The sequence below is a fragment of the Notolabrus celidotus genome, chromosome 13, assembly GCF_009762535.1.
Source record: "Notolabrus celidotus isolate fNotCel1 chromosome 13, fNotCel1.pri, whole genome shotgun sequence".
NCBI classification, from domain to species: domain Eukaryota; kingdom Metazoa; phylum Chordata; class Actinopteri; order Labriformes; family Labridae; genus Notolabrus; species Notolabrus celidotus.
This window is the reverse complement of record NC_048284.1, coordinates 19,461,416-19,479,093: the sequence shown is the minus strand read 5'-3', so window position 1 is coordinate 19,479,093 and position 17,678 is coordinate 19,461,416. Positions and strand designations below refer to the sequence as shown.

General features: G+C 40.2%; 1 protein-coding gene across 2 annotated transcripts; it reads left to right on the top strand.

The window, feature by feature from the left end:
* On the top strand, window positions 1-16,950 carry si:ch211-57i17.1 (uncharacterized protein LOC565010 homolog). 2 transcript variants are annotated; one of them, XM_034699728.1, is made up of 10 exons: window positions 1-443; window positions 5,237-5,345; window positions 5,458-5,574; window positions 6,985-7,126; window positions 9,330-9,457; window positions 9,641-9,790; window positions 11,362-11,437; window positions 11,525-11,590; window positions 13,334-13,361; window positions 13,753-16,950. In XM_034699728.1, exons 1-9 carry the CDS (start codon window positions 133-135, stop codon window positions 13,342-13,344), a joined length of 1,110 nt encoding a protein of 369 aa, XP_034555619.1. In that variant the 5' UTR covers window positions 1-132; the 3' UTR covers window positions 13,345-13,361; window positions 13,753-16,950. The 2 variants fall into 2 exon arrangements, with proteins under 2 accessions (XP_034555619.1, XP_034555618.1); XM_034699727.1 differs by lacking the exon at window positions 13,334-13,361 and having other exon boundaries at window positions 3-443.
* The last annotated feature ends 728 nt before the right edge of the window (window positions 16,951-17,678 follow it).

Here is a 17,678-nt window from a genome sequence, read left to right as displayed (position 1 = left end):
ACGTCCCTCCTCCCTCCACGTCTCTCCCTCTCTCTCCTCTCAGCTTCACCGCCCCGTTCAGTGTCTCACAGCCGAAAACAGAGGACCATCCGAGGGTCTAACTGGCCGTCCACCGAGCTCCGTGCGGCAGTCATGGCGGCGCCGTTAGCCCACTTCGACGAGGACTGGCAGGATTTTAACGAGTTCAAGCCGACCTCCGCGACGGCAGAGCAGCTGGACCAGCTCAACTCCAACGTGGGCGATCCGTCGTCGTCGGGCCTCGATGATTTCTCCGACCTGGACAACAGTTTCTCCGGGGAGATCTGCAGCTTCAAATCGATGGAGGACCTCGTTCACGACTTCGACGAGAAGCTGACAGTGTGTTTCCGAAACTATAACACCACGACTGAGAACATAGCCCCCATTAAACCCATCACGGAGGATAACTACCTGAAAGACGATGAGTGAGTTTGACTTTTCTGCTGCTTTTATTGACTTTTAATCTCTGAGCTAGCTAGCAGCGTTAGCCTCAGCAGGCTAACATAATGATGTGTGAATGTTAGCTTAGCTGAAATCTGTGCTGTACAAAGTTTAGCTGACAGCAGATACAGGTTGTTAAACTACAACTTAATTAATTGTCCTAGATAAAAAATGTAATACATTGATAAGAAATCATCTTAATGAAATGCTATTCCCAGGTAGACATAACAGGAATGATATTTTACACAGATTTGATAAAAAATCAACAGAAAAATTAAGAAGCATGTATCTCACATTCCCTACAGCACCCAAAGCAAAAGATACACATTTTAAAATTATGAACAATATTTATTATTTTAAAGAATTACTCTGTGCACGCTTTAAATTTGAAGACAATGTATGCCCCCCTTTGTGAAATGAAGTGGAGTCGAAACCTTCTGGACTGATATCCATGAATGGTTAAAAGTAAAATGTTAAATCCATTCTAATTTCCTTTTCAGTAAATGACATAACTTTTGGTTTGATATTAAATAACAAAAAGGATGAAAGCTGCTGTAACATAATCCTGTGCCTCTCAAAATTATTTATTCATTAAAACAGGATTATGAAATCTCCCCCCAATTTTTTTATTTCCTAAATTAATTCCAAATATCCCTAAAATCATTGAAAACAATGAAAGGACCAAGAGCACTTAAAATATACGATTCCCTCACTGAATTATAAAATGATTCCCTCTCCTTACTCAACTTATTTTATTGTTTATTTTATTATTTATGTATAATTTTCTCATTTACCTTAAATTAACAACTGAAGCTGTATTGTTTCTGTCTTTGTTGTTTATGTATGATGCTCCTTCTGAATGTACCCATTGTTTGTTATGTACATCTAAAATTAAATTGAAAAAAAAAAAGGTACAGGTTAAAACTAGAATACACTTACTCCATTATTTGACCCCAAAATACACATATTTGAGACATCACAATGTCTGAATAGAGTATTTTGACATTGCATGAGCGTTTGGACCTTGCCTTAAATGACTAAAAGTCTTTTTTTTTCTATGTTATAGATGTTCAAGCTGTGTGTGTGTGTGAGAGAGAGAGAGAGAGGAGGGGACATGCCACGTTACCAGTACTTCATGCTCAATTAGTTTATTTACACTGTCCACAAACTGTAGACTAAGTAATACACTTTACACTAAATCGCATCAGACAAACGTTTAAGACTTTTGCTGGACTATTAGGATTCTTGATGTCATATGTTACAGCAACATACACTAAACATCATATCTCATACATGTCATCATAACCTTCTGAAAGGTTAGACTGTCAGCCTCTGGTCTGATCACCATATCAGCCCCAGTGAACTCAGTTGGGGGTCTTATGCTGTTATTTTATCACATCACAATACACTCACATCAATCCAACACGGCAGAGATGTTTAATGTTACTACAGAGTGGTGTGGGCTGCAGAACTCATCCACCTCCTGTTTTTTGTGTGTGTGTAAGAATGTGACACTGTGAGATCTTATCATATTAAGTACATAGTTCCCCTGCTTTACAAAAAGGGAAGTCGTATGCACATGCACACATCAATTCAGAGGTGTAGCAGTGTTATAATCTTAGACATGAGTACAGGTGGAGGTAAACATGTAGTTCTGGATGTTATGTTTTCAACACAGACCACAGATTCAGTATGATATAGACCACAGAAAAGGACTGTGTGCAACAAATCCAGCTGTAAATAAGAATGGCATTGAGAGCTAACAGACATGTACAGTAAGCGCGGGCCGTCTTCAGCTACACAAGCACTTCGACAATCTGTTTTTTCGTCAGTGTCTTTGAAACAGGAACATTTATTCGATAAATTGATCCACAAAAAAATTGCATTTATTATGATTATCAGGTGATTTGCTGCCTCTTAAAACAATTATAATTTCTTCCTTAAATCATAAGATAAGATATTCCTATATTCATCCCACAATGGGGACATTTAAAGTGTTACAGCAGCAAAGTAGACAATGCAAAACAATATAAAGTAAACAAGAGCCTATAAAATGGCAATTATTAAAAAGTTATTAGCAATTGAAATTGAAGAAAGTAAAATAAGCATAACTTAAGAACGTGTATACACAACTATAAGTACATTTACATATATTTACAAAACCAGTGATGCATTGAAAAATGTGCACCGACTAGTAACAGGTTAGAAACAATGTACAGAACTGAGAGGATGGGTAGAAAAAAGTATTGCACATGTTAGGACAGGGATAAAGTAGTAATAGCATCATCATAAACTAAAGATTTGTGGATTTTGGATGTCTGTTTTGAGAGTCATCTTTGACTCTGAGAAATTAGCTTCAAGGATTCAAGGTTTTTTATTGTCATACCAACAGAAGCTGTCGCATGAGTTGGAACGAAATGTTGTTTTTCAGGTCTCATTTAGAAGCAGCAGTAAGAAGACACACAATAAAAAAAAGACAAGCAAGCGCATTGTCAACTTTGAATTGAATACGGAACTGAACAGGGAGCCAGTGGAGCTGTTGGAGGACAGGAGTGATGTGGTGGATGGAGGGGGTTCGGATAATGATAGGGGCAGCTGAATTCTGGACCAGTTGAAGTTCATGGAGGGATTTGTGAGGGAGCCCGAAGAGGAGAGAGTTGCAGTAGTCCAGACAGGAAGTGACAAGGCTGTGGACAAGGATGGCGGCAGTGTGTGGGGTGATTGAGATGATTGATGTTTCAAAAACATTTAGTTTTTAGTATTTAGTAAAAATATAAGGTGATTCTTCTAGTGAGAAAGTTGCGGCACTAATTGGATTTCTTCTTGATCATTTTCTTGATTGATGGGATAGTTTCAGTCATCAAAAAAAGAGGTGAATAATAGAAATTATATTTGATTAATGACCGATGTCTTTTTCTTTCAACTTAAAAGAAACAAACAATTAAACTAATAAAATCAACAATTTTATCAAACAGTTGCGTACTGCCTGTTCTGTCAACAGCCAGATCTTCTCAGCTGGTTTGGTTTCTTCCAGCTACTGTATTCATATACGCTGGTTACTTGAACATTAGATGTGATTACTTTTGATAGGACTAGCAAAGTCCCCGAAGCCCAGCATTGTGTAACTTGACTCCACCTTGGAAACACACACACTGACAGTAATAAAGGCAATTGTGTGCGGCTTATCATCACAAAGAGTAGATGCTACTTTCAGTTCAGTTAGTTCTAAATGTTTCGGAGGGGAATGTCGGGATGCTGGTCTTACAGGCAGAGAAGCATCTCTGCTTGTTGTAGGTGAAGACACAGAGGCAGGAGGGTACACAATAATTGGACGGCAGCCCGGTGAAGCCCACAGAGCAGCACCAGGCTCAGCGAGTGTCTTTTCTGGATGACTGCACTTTGCAGGACGTGCTCTGGCGCTTAACAAGTTCCTTTCTTTAGCGAGACTTTGGCGTGGCTGAGACGAACAACCGTGCTGACAGGGAGGAAATGTGTGTTTGTGTTTGTGTGAGAACGCCTGGAGAAAAGCAAGATGTGTTTGTGCTGAAGCCAAATCGTGCATGCACGGATTATGTATGTGTGTGTGTGTGTGTGTGTGTGTGCCCACGTGTGATAAAACATCATCAGAATAGATATATTCATGCGAGTCATTCAGACAAATTGGCACAACGTTGAAGGAGAGACGGGAAAATTGTTCCCTTGAAATTTAGACCGGCCTTGTTTTCAGATGCAAATTCTCTCAGCGAAACTAATTTGTGTATTTTGGCGTGCGCTCACGTGCCCGAGACATTGTCTCTGCTGGAGGGACAAAGTATATGCCCTGCCAGCCTTTGCCCTATTTAGAACGACCCTCAGCCCCCACCCCCTCACCAAGCTGTGCATGAACACCTCAGGGTGAAACATGGCAGTTACATAAACAATGTGTGTGTGTGTGTGTGTGTGTGTGTGTGTGTGTGTGTGTGTGTGTGTGTGTGTGTGTGTGTGTGTGTGTGGATGACGATGACGATGCAGAGTCACTCTGACACATGGGTTCGCAGCATCCATCCCAGCTCTGCTCGCAGGAATAAAAACATTGGCCTGCATGTGTGCACTCAATTTTTATTCTCTGGTCAGACATATTTATAAAAAACATGCATGTGCAATCCGACAATTGGTGCTTCATGAAAAGGCAATGATGAATGAATCAACTTCACACAAAGAATTCTGTGTAAAGCAACATTTGTTCAAATCATATGTTGCACATATTTTCTCCGAACTGGCAGCGGGTACGTTTGGAAATAAAAGATGGATTTCAAAGTGAAACAGTAAACTTGTTTGCTCCGCCACCATCTGCTCAGCTGTGATGTTTTCTCTCTGCCAGCACTCGTTCTGCAGAGCATTGTAAACAGGCAACAGTCTGTTGGAACCCAGATGACACTGTGTCTGAATGAGCCGTTTTTTGTCAGCAAAGTGTGAGCTAATAGAAATAAATCCCACGTGGGCAAGTAAACAGTCAGTGGACGACCGCTCCGAGGTTGAGCTGGTGTGTAGTTGTCCGTTTTTTAAAGAGGGGAAATTAAATTTGTTGCATTCGTTGGTGCTTGTTGTGCAATGCAGCAGGAACACAGTCAGTACAGTGGTAGCAGAGATAAGGCAGTGGTGTCGGTTTTCCCAGTAATGCTGCGTCACAATGAAAAAACAGTTGTTCTGAACGACTCACGTGTCTTGCCATTTCCCTACATCTTCATTTGTTGTTATTTAAACATGACCCTCTCTCTGTCTCTCTCTTTCCCTGCAGGGTGTGGAACGCTCTGACAGACAATTATGGCAACGTGATGGCAGTCGACTGGAAGACCTCGCACACGCGCTCCCTACACCTGCCCACTCTTAACCTTGTTGATCATGAGGTACGGCAAATACAGAAAAAAGTCAACAAACAGGCCACATTTTCATACTCGAATGATGTCAAACCACCTGTTTATCATCTCTCACTCTCTCCCCTCCGTCTTTGATTGATAGAAGTTGGATAACCAGTCTCTGGATCTGTCTGATGACGAAGAGCTGAGGGAGCAGATGGACATGCACTCCATCATTGTGTCCTGCATCAACGATGAGCCGCTCTATACAGCTGAGCAGGTAACTCCTTACGCCCACAGTGGTGTGCTTGGCAATTATAATGTTGTTATTTGTATAGAAGTAAACAAAGCCATCAGGACAAAGTGCTTTAAACAGACATGTTAACCGAAAATGAAATGGAACGGGAGTTAAAATTAACAAGAAACTACAAATGTAAAGAAGTAAATTCATGCTTTTTGTGGACCTTTTTATATAAACTTGTAAATATAGTTAAAGCTAGGGTTGGTAGTCATGGAAAACTAGCATGAATTTGAATGTAACATGTCCTCAGGACTCCGTCTAACCCCTCCCCCCCTCCCCTCGGAGCTCCTCCAAAAAGAAGCCCCCGCTCACATGCACAAGTGCCGCTGCTTTGTGACCATATGATCGTGACTGATTCAAAACCGGTCCGCAGCACATCATTTGTGTTTTGCACTACATCAACTCATGTCTCACTCAGCATAATAAAACACCAAAACATTATCATAGTGAAAGTTAAAAACACAAACAAACAAGAAATGTACGTGCAGGAGGTGGGCAGAACGGCAGCAAAGTCATCACTCTAAAGTTCATTCTCGTAGTCAAGTTTTCTCTCCATTGACTACCAGGCTGTGTTCAATTCTTGATTCTGATTGGTCAAAACCCAGCAACAGTGGTGGTTAATTTTCAATAGCAGAAGCAATGCCAGGGTTCAAACAGATCACATGCGTCATATCACTTCAGTCCACAAGAAGGAGTCCAGCACATTTCACCTCTGCCTGTTGACACTGTGGCAAAACTGTGAGCATCCTAAAGCAGCCGGCTCATCAGCAACAACAAGAAGTGTGGTACTCTTGAGCGCATCGGTCACAATTGGAGTCTAAGCTGCATAAACCGCCCACCCTCTATACATTATCCTTCAATTAGCGTTTAGCATTTCAATACACTGTTAAAGTGGATTGGGTTCTTTTTATTAAGGGTTTGGCTTCATGCCTACACACAAATTTAGCTTCTAGTTGTGAGATTGCTTCTGACGATGCTGTTCCAAATCTTGTGATGACCCAAAATAGATTTCAGAGGGACAAACTACAAATAGACCCAAAATAGCTCCCCTAGAAAGTGAACTCACTGTGTCCTGATACAAATAAGTGTGTTTGCTGGCTGGATTCCAGTTCAGGTAGTTAAACCAGTTGTATCCCTGAACATGCAGTGATGACTTACAACTGTAACGTGTGCTGTAGTGTTTACACATAGCACACTTACTGTTTGACTTTGATGCATTTCTCATGTTTCACTTTGACTTAGACAAACATCCGCTGCGTGGAGAAGTGAAGACAGGAAACAACTTCAGTGTTGTGTCACAGTGGTCAGAGAGATCTGCCTCATCCCTATGTTGTTGCTTAAAATGCAATGTAATGCACTTGGTAACATGTTTGTGTGTTTGTTGCACAGGTGATAGAGGAGATCGAGGAGATGATGCAGGAGTCTCCGGACCCCGATGATGACGACAGTCCCTCACAGTCCGACTTGTCCATGCTCTCTCAGGACCTCCACGTCCTGAAACGTTCAGGTTCCAACACCAGCTACGAGGACCGTGAGTATCACACACATATACGTCATAAAATATCATCGCGCTTGCTCTCGTGTCTGTAAATGTTCCACAATTCTCAAACCATCACACTCTGCTGCTGTTTGACAGTTCTCTAAATCCCCTAATGAAGCGCACATGAAGGAAGGAAAAAGCTCTGCACTCATGCACACGCGCAGTCTCATTCTTATGTAATGTGTAACAAATGCAAACAGACAGCAGTTACGTTGTTCATACTTGTTATATAATCAACTGTATATATTTGGCTTGAACACAGTTTCTACTGCCAGACCTGTGCAGTCTTTTCATTTGCAGACACGTTGACTTGCGGCTATAGATTTTGTGTCAGATACCTGCTTAAATCAAACACTGTGTGTGATGTGTTGTATATATTGTAATGTTAAATATTTTCAGTGCTGTACATAAAAACAACCTAGAATAGAATTATTTAAAAAAAATAAAAAGATCCCAGCCCCAAACCCACCCCACAATCCTAAGGTTAAGAACACAATATATGCAATTATACTAATAAAAACAATAAAAATGAAAGAAAAAAGAAGTGTCTGAACGAACTGCGGAAATGCTCTCATGATAATTAAATGAGGAAACACTGGAGGTAAAATAAGATTTTAAAACTCAACAGGAAATTAAAATCACCTAAGATAATTTTTATTGATAATAAAACACTAATAATACATGAATAAATAAAGTAGAATAAAAGTGACTAAAATTTGAACTAGATAATAAATAAATAACACTGTTAAGAATAAAACTCAGTTAAAAGTGAGACTAAAAAGGTAGGTCTTGAATTTGCTTATGCTCTGTGCAGCCCCTCAGGTCTTCAGGTAGGGTCGTGATAATAAAAAGCTGCCTCACCGTAGGTCTTAGTTCTTATTTTTGGCACAATTAAAAGTCCACTACCTGAAGACCTGAGGGCTCTCACTGGCTCATATGATAAAAGCAAATCTGATAAATAAGAAGAGCCAAGACCATTAAGAGATTTAAAAACCAATAAAATAATCTTAAAATCTATTCTAAAAGATACTGGAAGCAATGCAGAGACTTAAAATGGTCTGCCACAAAATCGTACTACTGTCGTTCAATTTTGAATCACCCTTTAATAAGATGGACAATAAGATGCTCTTCACTCTAATGTCTTTACTTATAATACTGCATCTTGCATTTTGAATCTCGTACTACGGCTGCTCCACAAAGTTGACATTTCACTCATCAGTCAGGATCTGCATGTGACCCCAACTTGGCCAGCGTTTTGTCAGCAGACTCTCTGCACTTTTGTTTTTCACAGCCTCACTGTCCCCAGAGCAGTGCAGCAGCACTGGCACGGACGGCTGTAAACTTTTCAGTCTCCGATGACCTTTTTGGTTTTCATGGTTCACAAGGTTTCTGTTTTAACCTGGAGCCAAAGTATCCGCAAAGGTCTCCTCCCATTCAAGCAAACAGAGCCCTGTGGAAACTGGCACAGAAACGCTGAATAAATCTGTAAAACATTCAACTAAAACTCAGTAAGAGTTGAAAGCAAAATTAAAAATCAGCTCAAGTTAAAAATATCAAAAAAAATACAAGAAATAAAAAGATTACTAAATATTATTAAAACAATTCTAATGATAATAATTATAAAAGCTTTAATAAAATTATAAATCATCCCTCAGATGCTCTTTAAAGGCCAGCTTGCTGTTTGTAGAGCTGATGCTTATTTTAGCTCACAAGCTGACAAAAACTTCCAACCTGTTAGATGACAAAGTAACAAAAAAACAACACAGTGGCTTAGCTTGAAACAACAGGAAAGTGATCAAGTGTTAGTAGTAAGTAAGTAACAGTGTTTTAATGTAAGTCGACAGCCAGCCTGTGTAGTAAAACTTCAGTCATGTAGGCTGATTAGAAAGGGAAAAGAAAAAATCAGTCAAAGCTTTCAGATATCTGGTCGAGCCCTTTCATGTGATATTCCCATATAACTGTATTTAAAGTTGTTACAGTTACACTGCAAATTCAACAGTGTGTTCTGCACTCCATGCCGTGCAAGTTAGCCCCTTAAAGTCAAACAGCATTAAAAGTCACACCATGGTCCACTCATGCTAAATACTCATCAACTCCACCACACGCCCACACACAACAAGAAGCACATGAATATATGCATGATTTGTCACTTTGGTTCCTCCTGATGTATCCTCACACACCACACCGTCCTCAGGGCTGCGTCAGCTGTCGGTGTCCGAGCTGACGGACACTCTGGAGGAAGTGGAGACTGCCATTCGACGCTACAGCGAGGAGCTGATCCAGGCTCTGGCCCTGCGGGACGAACTGGACTATGAAAAAGAGGTGCTTTGATTTTTAATCCTTTTGGATCTGATTTATTCAGCGTGACTGTGACGGGGCAAGGACAGAAACTACATCTTTATATGAAACGGTCCTCTTCTGTCAGATAGTTACATTTTTAGTTATTAAGAAACTTTGAATGTTGGAGCTGTGATTAAAAACCTTCTGTGTTTCCTTTATAAACAGGTGAAGAACAGCTTCATCTCTCTGCTGATCGACGTGCAGAACCGACAGAAGGAGCACCGCGAGCTGCTGCGGAAGAAGAAGAAAATCCGAGGCACAACCACAACCGGACCCAACGGCCAGAGGACAGCCAGCACGCACATACCGGGCACGGTGAGTCATGTGGTGACACAGCCTGGCAGAAACCAACCAATGAGCTCTGTGTGCATGCTCATAATGATGATCAGTGAAATAGACACACAGGCACGTAGAAGCGCATGCTGCATGAGCTGACAGATTGGTGCTTTTGTACTTACTCAAAGGATCTGTGCCAAACCTTTTCTCTCTTTCTCCTCTTAATATAGAAACCTCCTCACCTCTCTTTACTCTGTTTTTCCTCCTTCTTCCCCTCGCTCCTCGTAGCTCCTCACTCTGGAGGGACTCTCCAATGTCATTCAGAATGGCCTGCGTCAAACTTTTGGCAACACAGGAGGGGACAAACAGGTGCCCCTGCTCTCTTTGTCTGACTCACATCTTTCTCTTTGCAGATTTTTCTTCCGTTTTTCTGAGTTTTTCCTTTTTACCACCTGCATGTCCATTTCCTTCAACAGCTGCCACCGTCATCTATTAAATCAGTTTTCGCTTTTTTGTTATGTTTGTCGTTCACTTTCTTTACTTTAGCCATGCATTATCATTTTATATTTCTTTCCTTCACTTGTGTTTTGTGTAGAGATAGATCGATATGTTTTTTTCAGGGCCGATACCGATTATTAGTAGTCAAGGAGGCCGATAACCGATATTTGGAGCCGATATTTATTTGCAGTAAAAGGGGAAATATTGACATCAAAATTTTGAGTAATACAAACTCCAACACTTTGTTTAAATGCCTTTAAGCATATGTTTATTAAACAGCTTTTAAGATTTGCAACATGTTAAAGGTTTTTTTTTTTATCTTAGCCAATGGACATCTTTGCTTTTAAAATTCTAACAAAAAGTGCAGGGAGCTCCCAGGCTCAGCAGCATGTCTTATAAAGTTCAATGAAAACTAATTAATAGCTCCCTAAAGTTTTCTACAGTAAATAAAGTTTTCCAAAATGTCAATATAACTGAAATGTTAATCTTTCACTTATCTTTGTTTTATGGGGATATTTCTGGGAAACTGCAGGAGAAATGGAACACAAGCTAGGCTACGGTTTCTGCAGACGGCTCATTTCTGCCACGTGATTTAGTGACTTTTGAAAGATCCCGGCATGAGCACTCACTTCGGTTTAGGTGTACGCTCTACTTGGAGTTACCTGGTGGTACGGCTCCATCAGAGCCAAAATAACCCAAATTGATCTCTTATCGGCCCTCGGATTTTTACAAAAGGCCGATGCCGATATGCGTCAAATTGCGAATATCGGCACCCGATAATCGCCCGGCCGATAATCGGTCTATCCCTAGTTTTGTGTATTTCATCAATTGTCTTTTTTTTGCAGCTGTTGTTGTGTTATTATTTTATTGTTTTGTTGTTCTATGCCTGGAAGACTATCTGTTAAGCTTGAAACCAACAACCACTTACATCCAAGCTTCCACTTGCTTATTATGTTCGTTTGTTGGCCATCATCATATTTAATGACATTCTTACAACACTGAAGACTGTCTCTTGTTTGAATGAGGAAACCTGTACATAAAAATACATGTTCAAATAATTATTAAAGTATAGTTTTTTGTGTGTTTATAATCTTTGATGTTCTCTCTCTCAGTACCTGACCACAGTTATCCCATATGAGAAGAAAGCATGTCCTCCCCCAGTTGAAGATCTCCAGATCCTCACTAAGAGTGAGTGTTTCCCTGCAGCATTTCTATTATGTGATCTCATGCTTTTTTTCCAACCCAAAGTATAATGTGATCGCTCTTCTCTTCTAGTCCTCCACGCCATGAGGGACGATAGCGAGAAGGTGCCTGCCCTCCTAACAGATTACATTCTCAAAGGTAAACACACAGTCGTAGATCATTCAGTCAGTTTTAACTGCGTCTCTACACATACCTACAACAACCTGCAGGATGGAACAGCTGAGCAACTCAAATCAATTTGGTTTATTGTGTTTGTTTCCAAACATTGACTGTATGAAATGATAGACAGTATAACAGCTCCTCATAGAGTGAAGCCAAAATGATTGGAGCTTGCCCTGATGGCTGACTGCAGTACAGGTCCTAAGCCTGGGTCCTGTATTATTACAGATAGAGCATTGGTTGAATTCTAAAATTAAAACACACACCAGAACACAGTCTGCTCTTGATGTGCTGATTGGATTAGAAAGGTGTAATGTCATGATTGACAGCTCTATTGACAAATGTGGTCCACTGTGCAACAAACTAGCAGCTTACATGAGGATTGGTGTGAGAAAATGTGACGTACAGAAGTCTAACACAAGAATCCGTTGTAGACTGAATCTTCCCGGGGGTATTGTTGACGTTTATCGGTGCGTGAAATGTTGGTTAGTGAAGGGGGCGGGGCATCAACACCACAGTTTGACCGGCTGATTCCTACAGAGCAGACAGTCAAAACGCCAAAGCCTGATTTATACTTCTGCGTAGAATCGACGGCGTAGCCTACACCGGAGGTCTGCATAGCTCCTGTACCTACCAAGCGGCAACCTCTGGTCTAAAAAAAATATCCAGTCCAATGCGGAAGTGCTAAAAACTGCAGCTCATCAAGGATCCGCTTGAGGCTGGCTCCGGAAGTACCGGAAACCACATAAACACCAATTCAAAAAAGCCAATCTTTACAGCAGAAATAAACATGTTTACAGCCTGGTACAAAAGACGAGTGTACTCTGGATAGTTGGTGAATTTTTTTTTAAGGCGGCAAATTCGAAGATATTGAGATGACGAATCTTCCAATGAGAGGCACAGCTGACTTGATTGGCAGATGGGTGACGTCACGGATCCTACGTCTATATTTTGTACAGTCTATGGTACCTACGCAGAGGCCCATGCATGTAGCAAACGCATTATGCGTTGAATCAACCCAGACCGTAAGCCCTGTGATTGGTCCACATGGCGGCATGTAATTCCCCCCTTTTTACAGCACTTCCGGGATCCCCGCTCATCAGCTGTGTATTTCATCTCCTCCTCTCTATTCTTCATGTAATCATGTCTGTATGATAAACAGCAACATGTATTAGCTGTAGATTAACATAACACGCTCTGAATCGCTGTGGAAAAGTAAACAGAGATCGTAGCGGGGACGGAAACAGGCGACCGGCTATCAGAGAGACCACACTGCCCTCAAGCGTTTCGGAGGAGAATTGCTGCGTCACGGACACATCAACGCACAAGTATGTGGTGATCATGTCCGCGTCGACCCCTGCTGATTAGGAGCGACGCAGAAGTATAAACCAGCCTTAAGATGGGGATGTCAGCACCCATCATGAAGGGTGTTTTGGCTTAAATTTTGTACAAGGGAGCAGGTAGACATGTGCCTCATCATTTCATACTGTCAATGTTTTCACCTTATATTGAGGGATGTTTGAGTCTCACCTGACATACTGCCCCCTGCTGTTTGAAAAATAAAGTGCTTACAATTTCTTCATTAGCTAAGATGCTCTGATGTGAAGCCATAGAGAAGTGGGAACTTTTGCTTGCAACTTTAATAAAAGGAGGGGAAATATGCTCCACTGTTGACCTGTACCTTCCTTGTCTTTCGTCTGTGCTGCACTGTCCTTTGGGTAGCTCTGGTATGAGAGCTGTGGAAACTGAGGTTTGTGAGGCACCAACACTTTTAACATGAACTCTTCACCTTCAGCCTTTTCTTCTGAGCCCTCTTTCTCTTCGTAGCATCACCTTCTTCTCCCTCCTCAAAGCAGCAGCCTTCCCCTCACTCACGTTTCTTCGCTGTAGAACCCATAGCGCTGAGCAGCTAACACCCTAACCCCGAAACACACAGTCACCCTCACTCACATAACCCCCTCCTCTTTTTACTGCCAGCTTTTTCTTAGCAGCTGCTCTTGTGTCTGCTTCTCACCTCTTCTCTCACCTCACATTTTTTTCCCTCTTCTTGGTAGTCACTCTTCCATTTTCCAGCTCTCCTTCATGTGCCACATTTGTAATCAGGATGTTGATCATCATCTGATCTGCTTTTGTCTCCACAGTACTCTGTCCCACATAAAGCCATGGGAGAGCCTCCTGTTTCCAGAACCATCCAGATCGAGACATCACAAGGGTTCTGGTGATCCGCAATAACCGCAATAGAGGATTTCAAATCCATCTTCTCCTTCCTGTTTTTCAACATAGACTTTGCTCCTTGCATTTTTCAACTTTTTAAACTCCACCACTTGTTGCCCAAATGGTTTTAACTCCAGATATAATCCCCGGTCTGTATAGTTCTTTCATATTTTAACTTTTTAATGCCTGAGTGATACAACCCTGTATATCCTGACAGCATGATGACTCATCTCTGGATGCCAGTAATCAGTATTAATCCATAACCTCACTTCCTGATTTTACAGCACTCTTAAATAGAGAAGAATCAGTTGACTATATTTTAATTTGCTTCATCAGAGAAAAAAGAAGAACAATCTTTCACTTTTGTTCTACATTAATGTAAAAAAAACTAATCCTGTTTGAGTCTCAAGTCTCACTTAGGTCGTGTTTTCAAGCATGACTCCTGTTTGGAAACTTTTATTATTCAGTTGCGTTATACAGAGATTTGGGGTTGAAAACTCTGCTTGCTAAGAATCACAGAGCAAACCCTTTAAAAATCCCAGATCACATGTCCAACTGTCGCTGCATGTTGATTTTTGGGGGGTTTCTGCTCAACAGTAGCTGTTAGCTGAATGTTCAAATGAAATATTTTGTATATGATTGAGAGAAATTGCACAGTTTGGGGAACTTTTTTAACGTTTTGCATAAAGGGAAAAACACATGAAATGACTTGAGAAAGTAATAGCTGGATGAACAAACATGTAAAGCATATTTTTGGAGGAGGAGTGGGGTTATTTTTGTGAGATTAGGGACTTTCTAGTAGCCACTTTTGCGACCAGATCGCAACATAATTTTTGTAAATGCTGTCCATTGACCCTCTGAGCCCTCGAGTAGTGACCGCCACCACTGACAACTTTATCACTTCCCCCAGGAGTTGTCTTAACATTCAAATACCTCGTTTGTCGTAATTGCATTATTAGAAAAATAGTCACATGATTAGTCGAGTAAAGATTATGTTAGGTTTGATAATTGTGTAGCTTCCTTTAAAACTGTGGGTAAACCCTCTAATTGTTGTGATACTTCTGTGTAGCACTTTAGTCTGTCAGTGATCTGGTCATGTAGTAGTTGAAACGTGATGGAAGTACTCAAGGTACGCATACTTCACTAGATTAGCATTAGAGGTAACTTAGAGGCTTTAAGCTAGTGGTGCCAAAAGCATGTCAACATGAGAAATTGTTGTCATACATCCTGTTCCATCTGTTCACCCTTTTGGCCATCATGTAAATTCAAACATTGAAGGGGTACTACAATGATTTTTGCACAGTGCTATTTAGGGGTGAGTATTACCAAGAATCTCACAATACGATACGCATCACGATACGATAGTATCATGATATATCATGATATCACAATATTATGATATTGTGATATTGTAATAGGACAAATTAAGTCAAAACTATTTGATTGAAAACAACTTTTCAACTTTATTGCTTCTGGAATACTGAAGTTATATTTTAGTTCCAACTCGGCTAAAATGTGAACTTTTATTATTACAAAAATATCGATATTAAGAGTTGAAATATCAATATCACAATATCACTGTAAAAACATATCAGTGATTTTTTTTCCCAAGAGGCTAAAAGTCAAAGTATCTTGAAACTGAAACATAGTGAATTGGGAAAATTTATCAAAAAATGGCAAATTTAAGAAACTTCCAATCTTATTCTTTTGAGTTTTATTTGTCTAAATGTAGACTATGAAAGTTCCCAAATGGGAAGTCACTGCGGCACCCCTTTAAAACCACGTACACCAAATCAAGCATCACACGCCTACAATCTGATACGACTAACACTCAGATCACCAGCTACTACAGGTGCACCACACACTGTCAGATCAGGTCTAGTCTAGCTCTCAGGTAAAATCATCAGTGTTAGTAGTTTATACTCTTATTCTGAAAGGTACTGACATTCCTGAGCCTTTGTATATTTCTGTCAACGTGATCAGCTAGACCCGCTGCACTTTTATCTTTTACACTCTGAACACCTGAAGGAAGTCAAATCAGGGTCGCATTACAAATGTTAATTGTCGTTATTTGTTGAAACACAGTTTGGAATCCTTTCCCTGCTTTAGTGGTAACAGTAGTAGTTGTAGCCAGCTGCAGTAGCATTCGCTTGGCGTAGCATTCTAGTGTCAATAGCGTAGTTGTAACTTCCAGCAGCAAACTTTGATTGATTAGGAAATCAGTGGCTCAAACATAGGAGAGTTATACTCTTTAATAAGAAGTGTTTACTTCTATAAGTTACATTTTTGAAGCATCTCTCTGATGCATGCAGGCAGGTTAGAGAGGGCATCAGAAGACGATAAGGGGTGTGATAAAGGACATGGACGTTTGGGAGGATTGCACAGAGCATTGAGTCAATACGAGGGGTTCATTTACTCTTAAAGAAAGACAAAGCTTGTTGTATCATATTAACTATTTATACGTAACTGTTCTTTTTTTTCCCTTCTTTGAACATTCGTAGCTTAGCATGTGCTTCGTGCACTTAACTGCTAAAAACATATTTTTTAACATAAAAGGGAAACATGCATGTTATAAAGTCAGCGCAGATAAAGAAAAGCAGATTTGTTAGAAATGTATCAAAAAGGGTTAAAGTTAAACTTGAAAAGGCTAGTGGAGGTAGAACTCACGCCAGTCATTTAAATCAAATCATTAGCTGATAAGATATTTTAAATCTTGATGATCAATACGACAACTTTGTAAATCAGTCTTTTGTTTTTTAATGGAATGGCAGTCAGCATGGAGGAGAGTAGTGTTTCCTCTGATCTCCTGTTAGCAGACGTATCAGTGTATCTACAATTTAGAGATTTATATTTATATATTTACAACAAAACAAGCAACAGAATAAAGAGGCTGCCTTTGTAAATGCCTGAACAATTTTGTACATTAAACCAACTTTTTGTTTTTAATGCAATACAACTCCCAGTTTGGGTTTTTATGTTTACTGTCTCATGTGGTACTGCAGTATATTAATTTATTATGTAAATGTTCGTTTTGTAACCATAATATTGACTGTAATGGTACAAGTGTCTTGTGCCCTCATTGCATTGCAACTCATTTCAAATAAATTAATATGTGATGACTTCAATGTTTTTTGTGAGAAGTGTGTGTGTGTGTGTGTGTGTGTGTGTGTGTGTGTGTGTGTGTGTGTGTGTGTGTGTGTGTGTGTGTGTGTGTGTGTGTGTGTGTGTGTGTGTGTGTGTGTGTGTGTGTGTGTGTGTGTGTGTGTGTGTGTGTGTGTGTGTGTGTGATCAGAGGCATGTAGCACAAATGTCACACAGGCTTCCCTTTTGTTTAGGTACAAAACACAGGTCTCTATAATCTACATGAATTAGTGTTAAGGCCAAGGACTTGATTCTCTAAAGAAGGTCTCCAGGAATTTAATTGAAATCCGTTTGAGGTCCTCAGAAGTGACAAAAACACGAATGAGTGTGTTTTAGTGTTTAAGTATGTTCAGGGACCATAGACTCTATATGGACATGGACACAATAGAACTTTTAGAGCTCCACCTGGTGGCTGATTGCACAATAGGTCATAAAACAGGAAGAAGTTCAGTTTTAATAAGTAATTTGACACTAAAAAGATGATTGACAGCTCTGTTGACAAATTTGGACTTTTGCAGCATTTTTTACCAGATCAGCAGAGCAGAAGAATAACAGAGAGAGCGTAACTAATGAGTTATTGATCTTTTAATAACTATTATTACTGCCTATTTATTTCAATTCAATAGTTTAGCTGTTCTATTTATTTAATATATATATTGCAACAATTTGCACCCTGCACTACCTCACTTATTATCTATTTATCTATTCACTC

Excerpts from the sequence above, each read along its gene's own strand:
- si:ch211-57i17.1 (XM_034699727.1), top strand. The coding sequence starts at position 133 with ATGGCGGCGCCGTTAGCCCACTTCGACGAGGACTGGCAGGATTTTAAC. Across the intron at positions 7,127-9,329 it reads CAACACCAGCTACGAGGACC|GGCTGCGTCAGCTGTCGGTG; the intron begins GTGAGTATCACA and ends CACCGTCCTCAG. Across the intron at positions 9,791-11,361 it reads GCACGCACATACCGGGCACG|TACCTGACCACAGTTATCCC; the intron begins GTGAGTCATGTG and ends TCTCTCTCTCAG.